We start from the raw sequence: 10,198 nt of genomic DNA on the forward strand, positions 1-10,198 counted from the left end.
CCGACGCTCGGCCGCCCCCGCTCCTCCCGGGCCACCCAAGGGCTGGAGGAGGCGGCGCTCGGGGTGACCGGGGGAGACTCGGGGCGCTGGGGGCACTTGGGGAACTCATGGGGGCTCAAAGGAACTCGGAGACTCGGGGCCTCGAAGGGGACTCGGGGGCTTCGGGGCTCTCGGGGTGCGGTCGTGGGTTCGTGGTCACGGGAAGCTCTGGGGACCCGGAGGCCGGGCGCGCCCCGCCCGCGGCGCCGCCCCCTCCGTAACTTCCCCAGTCTCCCGGGAAAGAGGCGGGGTGTGGGGTGCGGTTAAAAGGCGCCGCGGCGGGACAGGTGTTGCGGCCCCGCAGCGCCCGCGCGCTCTTCTCCCTGACTCGGAGCCCCTCGGCGGCGCCCGGCCCAGGACCCGCTCAGGAGCGCGGAGACCCCAACGCCGAGACCCCCGCCCCGGCCCGCCGCGCGCTGCCTCCCGACGCAGGTGAGCCCGTCGGCCCCGGACTGCCCGGCCAGGAACCCGGCACGGGGAGGGACCGCGAGACCCAGAGGGGGTGCCCGGCCGCGTGGGTCTCGGGGAACCGGGGGGCTGGACCAGCGCGCGTCCTGGGTCCGGGGACGAGGACCGCCTTCCGGAGCGGGCGTTTCTGCGGCCGAGCTCCGGGGCTGGAATCGGGCGGCCGGGCCGGACCGGCCGCTGCGCGCCGGGGAAGTGGACGCGATGGCACCGACCGGGGTGCGAGTGGGGCCGGGTGCGCGCGGGAGGGAAGGAGGCGGGGACGAGCCGCCAGCGCGAGGTCTGTGGTGCCGCCGATGTCCCTTTGGGGAACGCTAGCGCAGCCGCGTGGCTACTTGACCCACTGACACCAAACGTTTTAAACTGGCCGAAAGCTTAGCTCCGAAGTCACGCTCCGGGAGAAGCAGGAAGCCTCCGCGGCAGGAACTGACCTTTACCTCCTGGAGCGGCTCCTGCAGAAAAAGCGCCCGGGCAGAGGTCTGGGCGGAGTTTGCCTGGAACTAACGCGGAGCCCGCCGACCCCGGCCGAACCGGGGCCAAGATTTCGGTGGCTTCCCTTTTTCCTAAACACTTCACGAGGGTTTGTTTCCGGGCTGTGCGCCCCGGCTAGAAAGAAAATTTTTAGGACCCTTGTTTGCAAAGAGGAGGGGTGCGGCTGAGACCCGCGTCTTCAGGACGGTTGCCTCCGTGCCTCGATCCTGCCCCACTGGAGGAGAAAGGCAGCCTGAACAGCGCTCACCTAACAGCTGCTGACAGCTGGGTTCTGTGTCCATGCACCTGGGACTTGAGAAGGGTGGCAGGGCCGTGTCCCCATGTGACCTCAGGTCCCTTTCGAAACTGCTGTGCAAAGCCTGTCACAATTTCAGACACTGGTGAGAAGGATGCAGGAACCCTCTGGGAGCAGCCAGGCAAGGTCGACCACCCATCACCTAAGGGTGGAGAAATTAAGGGGTGAAGAGTCCCTTTTGTATTTTCTGGAACTTGGTGATACACCCAGTGTCTTCCCTAAGGAACTGAACCAACTCCTCCTCTGGCCTCTGGCCTCTGGCAGCTCTCCAGGCGGTGCGCGGTGGCGGTGGCCCGGTGGGAAGCTGCATGTAACCGCCCAGGGTCGGGAGGCCAGGAGGGCAGCTCCTCCTCTGACTTGAATATTGAAAACAACTTCGTCCTGCTTCTGAGCCCTTTTAACCCATGACCCCCTAGCCCATTAGTAAATTAATCAGTAAATTAAAATTTACTCCCCTTCCTGAAAAAGGATCTTTAAAACAGGTAGCTTCAGCTCAAGCTTTATAAAAGAACAATATAGGGTTTCTTGGAACTGTATTTTTCTCAGCCGATGGTAACTGGACAGGTCTGTCGAAGGGTATATGACCTGGGTTTGGCAGGTAGAAGAGGGCAAAGGATGAACCCCTCCTCCTGCAGCCCCATATTCTTGGCCAGGTGTAAACCAGGCGACAGTTTACTTCGGGGAGTATCCTGTTTTCCACTCAGTGAGGGCCAATGAAGAATGTCTAATTCCGCACGATGCTTTTGTTAAAACCGGAATGTTGCTGCCCTCAGTGGTTCTGCCGTCGGGACGGTACTGGCCTGAGCCACAGGTGCTTTAGCAGGACAACCAGCTCACCTAAGGGCTTCCCAGTCTGGATTTCAATGGGTCAGTGCTGAATCTGGGCTAAAATATTGTTTTTTCCAATGATGTTTGTCTTTCCCAAGCTTAGTGGGGCTCTGTTTCACCGGCCTGTGTCAACCTGATGCAACTTTCTTGGCCACCTCTCTTCTGTCGCCTCTGACCAAGGTGACACTACGTGGTTTCGGCCTGACCTTGGCAGTGACTCTGGGTCATGAAAGACATTCACTACGACCCTGCTTCCGGAGTCCATCAGAAAACAGGACGCAACTTGCCTAAAATGAGGAGAGGAGGATGCTTTTAAGTAAAAGGAGGAGGAGGGTTCACTACCAGCTCTGAAGGGTGGAAAAGAGATGATTCATCTGGATTGTGGAGAGGGTGGAATCTTGTTTAGGAGAGGGTTAGTTGTGGCAGGCAGGGTGTAACTATGAATCAGTGAAGATAGTTCACATCCTGGGATGAAAAGAAGGCCACGGGCTCACGGCAGGTTATCCACGGGCCTCTCCACATCCACTTGCAGTAAGGAGTGGGGGACTCCCCCAAGCTTCAGCGCTGAACTGCAGTGCAGTGAGGTCGCTTAGTCGGCCAGTAACCGGGGGAGTTGAATTTTCTGTCCTTTTTAAATAATGTGTCTTTTAAGAAACACTTTGAAATTAAAACCACAGCCCACAATTATAATGCACTGTTACAGCACTTGTCAAAACAGATATGCTAACTGAGCGGTCAGTGCCAGCCTGACAGTGAGGCCACCAAGCCATCCCCAAAACCTACATGAAAGTCTACGCTCACAGTGGCTTTCCTCCATGAAGAGGGCATTCATAACTTCTTCCTTTCATGTAGAAGGAAGCAAGGTGCTTTGTAAAATTTTAACTCGGGGTGTCTCAAATGTAAACTTAACCACTGGTAACAACAGTTTCACTGCTACATGCCAAGTCTGTGAAAATTAATTCAAGACTTTAAGGAAAGTGGCTCAGCAGAGAGACTAGATAGGGGAGCTATAAGTTACATCTTATCCTCACGGTTCTCCTGTACTTGGCCTCTCAGCCTTTGAGCAAGGTTGGCCCAAGCTAGTATCAGCCCCAGTGGTACAGCCAAAACTTGAGACTGCAAATCAATGCAGCTGCTGAACGCTGAGTAACTTGTGCAGAGTCAGGAGGACCCAAGGAAGCTCTGCAGAGGATGCAGGGGTCCGGTCAGAACCCATGAGTGCCTTTCAGCTAACGAGTACTTTGTGACACTCCCTGACACAGCAAATTTTTATGATGTGTTTAAAGACTGGGTGAATTACTCAGGTGAACAAGCTACCGTTTATCAGAGAACGCCTAAAAACACGTTCGAGAGGGTTTGGGAACTATACATTTAATCCTGTGACAAACTAAGTTGATTCGGTCTTCACCTGTTTTGGTGAGGTTGCATAAGAGTTGGTGTTTGCCCAGGAAGTGATTTAAGCTTGCTTGCTTACCCAGACCCACAGAAGTCTCCCTGTTCCGTCCTAACTAGTGATTCCTGTGTTGTGTGCATTCGTCTTTTCCAGAGCACACCGCCCAGAGTGGAAGATGGATTGGGGCGCGCTGCAGACGATCCTGGGGGGTGTGAACAAATACTCCACCAGCATTGGAAAGATATGGCTCACCGTCCTCTTCATTTTTCGCATCATGATCCTCGTTGTGGCTGCAAAGGAGGTGTGGGGAGATGAGCAGGCCGACTTTGTCTGCAACACCTTGCAGCCCGGCTGCAAGAATGTGTGCTACGATCACTACTTCCCCATCTCCCACATCCGGCTGTGGGCCCTGCAGCTGATCTTCGTGTCCACGCCGGCGCTCCTGGTGGCCATGCACGTGGCCTACCGGAGACATGAGAAGAAGAGGAAGTTCATCAAGGGGGAGATAAAGAATGAATTTAAGGACATCGAGGAGATCAAAACCCAGAAGGTCCGCATCGAAGGCTCCCTGTGGTGGACCTACACAAGCAGCATCTTCTTCCGGGTCGTCTTCGAAGCCGCCTTCATGTACGTCTTCTACGTCATGTACGATGGCTTCTCCATGCAGCGGCTGGTGAAGTGCAACGCCTGGCCTTGTCCCAACACTGTCGACTGCTTTGTGTCGCGGCCCACGGAGAAGACTGTCTTCACGGTGTTCATGATTGCGGTGTCTGGAATTTGCATCCTGCTGAATGTCACTGAATTGTGTTATTTGCTAATTAGATATTGTTCTGGGAAGTCAAAAAAGCCAGTTTAATGCATTTCCCAGCTGTTAGATTAAAAAATAGACAGCGTGAGAGGGATGAGGCAACCTGTGCTCAGCTGTCAATGCCCAGTCGCCAGCATTTCCCAACACAAAGATACTGATCTTAAACGCAACCATCTGAAACCCGTGTAGGCCTCACGTGAAACTCCAGATGCCACAATGGAGCTCGGCTCTCCCAAAGCCTCAAAACAAAGGCCTAATTCTATGCCTGTCTTAATTTTCACTTAAGTTAGTTCCACTGAGAGCCCGGGCCGCTAGGGGTTATTGGTGTAAGGTACTTTCATATTTTAAACAGAGGATATCGGCATTTGTTTTTCTTTCTCTGAGGACGAGAGAGAAAGGCCAGGTTCCACAGGGGACACAGAGAAGGTTTGGGTGTCCTCATGGGGTTCCTTTTGCCAATTTCCCCTACATTAAAGGTGAACGTTGGTTCTTTTATTTGCTTTGGAAGTTTTAATCTCTAACAGTGGACAAAGTTACCAGTGCCTTAAACTCTGTTACACTTTTTGTAAGTGAAAACTTTAGAGTATGATAGATTATTTTGATGTAAAGATGTTCTGGATACCATTATATGCTCCCCCTGTTTCAGAGACTTAGATTGTGATATGTAAATGGTATGTCATTAGCTACTATGATTTAATTTGAAATATGGCCTTTTGGTTATGAATACTTCGCAGCACAGCTGAGACGCTGTCTGTTGTATTCATTGTGGTCATAGCACCTAACAACATTGCAGCCTCAATCGAGTGAGACAGACTAGAAGTTCCTAGTGATGGCTTATGATAGCAAATGGCCTCATGTCAAATATTTAGATGTAATTTTGTGTAAGAAACACAGACTGGATGTACCACCAACTACTACCTGTAATGACAGACCTGTCCAACACATCTCCCTTTTCCGTGACTGTGTTGAATGGCAGCCAGCATCAGAAGGAACGCTGATTTAAAGAGGTCGCTTGAGAATTTTATTGACACAGTACCATTTAATGGGGAGGACAAAATGGGGCAGGGGAGGGAGGAGTTTCTGTTGTTAAAAAACAGATTTGGAAAGACTGGACTCTAAATTCTGTTGATTAAAGATGAGCTTTGTCTACTTGAAAAGTTTGTTTGCTTACCCCTTCGGCCTCCGATTTTTTAAGTGAAAATATGACTAATAACGTGAAAAGAATAGAAGCTAAGGTTTAGATAAATATTGAGCAGATCTATAGGAAGATTGAACCTGAATATTGCCATTATGCTTGACATGGTTTCCAAAAAATGGTACTCCACATACTTCAGTGAGGGTAAGTATTTTCCTGTTGTCAAGAATAGCATTGTAAAAGCATTTTGTAATAATAAAGAATAGCTTTAATGATACGCTTGTAACTGAAATACTTTTGTAATGTATCAAATACATTTAAAACATTAAAATATAATCTCTATAATAATTTAAAATCTAATACAGTTTTAATAGAACAGCAAATTTTAATTTCATCTATCACTATTTTTATGTAAGTACATTAATGTTTTATATTTTTCATAACACGAATGGGTAAGTTGCCAAGGTGTCTGCCCCCACTCTGCCTCAGTTACGGAAAAGCTTCTGTCGCCAGGAAGATTGGTGGGGAAGGAAGGGAGGCAGATGATTTCTATCCAACCCTATGCCCACCTCTACCGGGTTTTTGAGGCATGTCAGTCTACGGACAATGTGGCATGTGGACTGGAAACATACCTTGGGGAATGCTGAGTTGAGTGGATGTGACCTGTTTAGCTCCTGGATGAATCGCAGAAGTGGGCCTTCAGAATGCCACTCATAGCACAACCTCAGCTCACTGCAACCTCTGCCTCCCAGGCTCAAGTGACCCTCCCACCCTAGTGTCCCAAGTAGCTGGGACCACAGGAGTGTGCCACCACGCTCCACTAATTTTTTCATTTTTTGTAGAAACAAGGTCTCACTATATTGCCCAGTCTTGTCTCGAACTCCTGGACTCAGGGGATCCCCCTGTCTCAGCCTCCCAAAGTGCAAGGATTACAGACATGGGCCCCCGCACCTGGCCTGAAACTGCTTTTTATTCTTCAGTGCCCACTTCCATGGGAAATAAGCCTGCCAGGTTAGCCTGCCCCATGGGAGTGACTGCCTGCTGCCCCCACAGGCTTGCCCGGCCCTCATGAGCCTCTCCCAGAGACCCCACCAATAGTTCTGTTCTTTCATGGTACAAGCTTTCCATCCAAGGATTTCAAAGCATTTCCCACACCAATAATTAGAAGTATTTTCATAGAGGACCATACACTTTTAAAATGGGTTTCAAAGAACAAAAACCAATCAACTATCGCCCAGGTAACAGAAAATGGGAAATGGTTTCTACCTGACTTCCAAAATGCTCTGCACATAGACTGTGAAAATAGGACGTTTTAAGCAGGTTGCAGAGGCTTACACCTGTAATCCCAACACTTTGGGAGGCTGAGACAAGAGGATCACTTGAGCCCAGGAGTTCAAAACCAGCCTGGGCAATATAGGGAGACCTTGTTTCCACAAAAAGTAAAAATGTTCGCCAGGCAGGCACGGTGACATGTGCCTGGAGTCTCAGCTGCTTAGGAGGCTGAGCGGGAAGATTGTTTGAACCTGGCAGGTCCATGCCGCAGTGAGCTGTGACTGAGCCACTGCACTCCAGCTTGGCGACGGCAAGGTCCTGTCTCAGGCAACAACAACATCAAAAAACACAGAACTTTTAAAATAAGTACATTCACTCCTACGAGCCCTGTAGATTATTGCTCTCAAGCTATTAAAAGACCAAGCCAAAATAATTACGGGCTGCTCTCGACCACTTGTAGGAAGGGACAGAGAGGTCTGGTCACATTCCTGGAAATTAGAGCTTCAGCTCTGAAAATGATCATCCTGACTGTATCTCAAAGCATCAGTCTGCACTTTGTACCGAGCAGGAAAAAGCCTTGTGGAGGCCGCCTCCCACCCCGCCGAGCCCTCGGCGTGGACAAGCTCTGCTTTTTATGAGCGGCGGGTACAGCCCCGCTGCTCCCTCTGCCTGCGTGAGATTCACGAACAAACCGGGAAACGTGGTCTCAAACAACCTTCCACAAGGGGCACCCATCAAAAGACAGTCACAGCTGGGTGAGCAGGTCAGGCCCACTTGGGAGGCCCCAAGGAGTACGCTGCAGGGGTGGGGCCTGAGCCACCCCCTCGGGTTGGTCTCTGACAACTAGAGAACATCTGAGAGGTGGATAAAAGCTCATTCACTTACCCTGACCTCAGTGTCCTCATCTTAAAATGGGTTTCCTGAATCTTTCCCAAGCTTCATGGCAATGAAATAAGATAATGTATGCAAACGTCCTCCACATAGTAAAGCACTAACTAACATGTGACTGTCACCTGTTTTCCACTAGACAGATCCCAAGCTGGAAGGGTGATGGAAGGTATTTCAGATACAAGTGACTCGAGCAAAGTTTGATAAACGGGGGGCTGGAAAAAATGCACATTGACACAAAGCCTGGAGTGACTGCAGCACGGGCAGACGAGGCTAGCCACATAAGCCAGGAGAGGAATGGCTGGGGGCAAATATAGCAGCCAAAAAGGATAAGGTGGTGACAGCTATGCGACTCTGCAGTTAAAGAAAGGTCAACAGAGTAACGAAGAAGACCATTGACTCATCTGGTCAGGGTCTCTGCACTTTCCATACATCTCACCAAACGCTTTTCCCACGTTACCTCATTTGCACCTCACAGCAGTGCTCGGAAGTCCTAGGCTGTCAGAGTATTTTTCCCGCTGAGGGCAGCAGGAAGGCGCTGCTCAGAGAGGTAGCAGATCACGCTCAGAGGCCAACAGCGGCTGGGCCCACCACACAGAGGATGTGGACTGCACTTCTACAGTTCTCTAGTGCATTTGATCCCTGAAGCCAGTAAGAAGCACAGCAGGAACACCCCAACCGTCCCAGTGTTCACAGGATCCAGAGGCAAAGCTGGTGAGATGCTGTTCCATTTCTGCACATGGCTAACAATTCGTTTTCCCAGGCAATATTCACTGAGTGCCATGAACTGTTAGGGGCTGGGGCCATAGCTGTGAACAAAACAAAACCGCAGGCTTCATACTGAAGGAGGCCGACTCTCAACAGATCCCTGTAGGTGGTACCTGCTGCAGGTAATTTAAATGGAGGAAAAAAAGACATCGTGAGGGAAATGGGAAATTGTAATGTAACTAACATGGGGTGGTCAGGGAGGGCCTCTGCTAAGAGATCCGGAGGACACAGGGCAGCAAACCACACTGGTCTCTTTGGGAAGCATCCTAGTGCGAGGGAAAGGCCAGGATGCCAGACAGTCAGGGTGAGAAAGGGGGAGATGGGGCCAAGGAGGGCGTGGCTGGGACAGACACGCAGGCCACTGTGAGGATTCGTGGTTTGAAGATGGAATTCCGGCATCTGCGCTCCAGCATTTGTTCTGCCCTCTGGTGGACCCGAAGTCAGTCTATTTTCCACTTGAGAAAGCTTCGAATCGCTGAGAACAACAGGTCCCAGTTCCGACTTTATCCTCCTGCTCCACAGCCCCACATTCCTTCACACATTCAGCATTAAGCAACTACTGCATACCGCCCTACTCGATACAGGCTGCCTTCAACTTCCCTAAGAAAACACATGCTCTGACAGTCAAGCAGCAGTGACTGTGCTGGGCGCCTCCATCAGGCAGGAACAATATTCCAGTCCACAGTGTCCTCCTAGAAGGCAGATGGCCCCCTGTCCTCAGTGCAGCCCCCGACATGGCTGAGCCGTGGGACCCCTGTTCTGGACAACACATTATTGCTCAAGTGACTTAGCTTTTTAACAGCCCTATCACTTTTGCTCATTTCAAAATGAAAAGGCAACCAATGTGATTTTTGTAATTATAGAGTATACAAATACATTTTCACTTACATAATACAGGAGTATACGAAATCAGAAGTGAAAGTCTCATTTCGCTGCCATGCTTGGAAGTTTCAGTGTTGACATCTGAATTACGTCCTTCCAGTCTTTTCCCCTGTGAAACTGAATATACTAATACTTACATACACAGACACACAACACATACATGACCATGTTGGTTTGCATTTCTTACATCATTTGTTCTATGATAGTTTCCCATTTAGTAATACGTCTTAGAAATCCTTCCAGGTCTGGCCGGGTGTGGTGACTCACACCTGTAATCCCAGCACTTTGGGAGGCCGAGGCGGTTGGATCACTTGAGGTCAGGGGTTCGAGACCAGCCTGGCCAACATGGGGAAACCCTGTCTCCACTAAAAAAAAACAAAAGTTAGCTGGGCATGGTGGCGCATGCCTGTGGTCCCAGCTACTTGGGAGACTGAGGCAGGAGAATCTCTTGAATCCAGGAGGTGGAGGTTGCAGTGAGCCAAGACCGCACCACTGCACTCCAGCCTGAGCAACAGAGGGAGACTCCATTTCCAAAAAAACAAAACAAACAAAAAACCCCACAAACAAAAACAAAAAAGAAATCCTTTCATGTCAGCATGTATAGATATTTGTTCTTTTAACAATGTGCAACGTCCCATCGAACGTTACTGAACCATTTCCTTGTTAAGAGATAGTAGCATTGTCTCCCATTTTTCACAAAGTCTACCCTTCCTGCTCCTATTTTTCTAACCTAAGTTCAGGGCTTTGCATTTTCCCTGTTACATTTCATCTTGCTGGTTTGGGCTCATCCTTCTGGTGCATCCAGATCTTTTTGAAGCCTGTCTTCAGTTTATTAGCAATTCATTCCAACTTTATGTCATCTGTCAGTTTAATGAGCGTGCTTTCTCTATGGTCATTTACGCCAATAAAAATGTTGAATAAGGAATGCCACCA

The 10,198-nt window shown here is 50.2% G+C and overlaps 1 protein-coding gene across 1 annotated transcript; it reads left to right on the top strand.

Moving 5' to 3' along the window:
- The first annotated feature begins 331 nt into the window (after nt 1–331).
- GJB2 (gap junction protein beta 2) lies at nt 332–5,477 on the top strand. Its single transcript, XM_005585443.5, has 2 exons — nt 332–471; nt 3,666–5,477. Exon 2 carries the CDS (start codon nt 3,688–3,690, stop codon nt 4,366–4,368), a length of 681 nt encoding a protein of 226 aa, XP_005585500.1. The 5' UTR covers nt 332–471; nt 3,666–3,687; the 3' UTR covers nt 4,369–5,477.
- The last annotated feature ends 4,721 nt before the right edge of the window (nt 5,478–10,198 follow it).

The sequence above is a fragment of the Macaca fascicularis genome, chromosome 17 (assembly GCF_037993035.2).
Source record: "Macaca fascicularis isolate 582-1 chromosome 17, T2T-MFA8v1.1".
NCBI lineage: Eukaryota > Metazoa > Chordata > Mammalia > Primates > Cercopithecidae > Macaca > Macaca fascicularis.

Excerpts from the sequence above, each read along its gene's own strand:
- GJB2 (XM_005585443.5), top strand. The coding sequence starts at position 3,688 with ATGGATTGGGGCGCGCTGCAGACGATCCTGGGGGGTGTGAACAAATAC.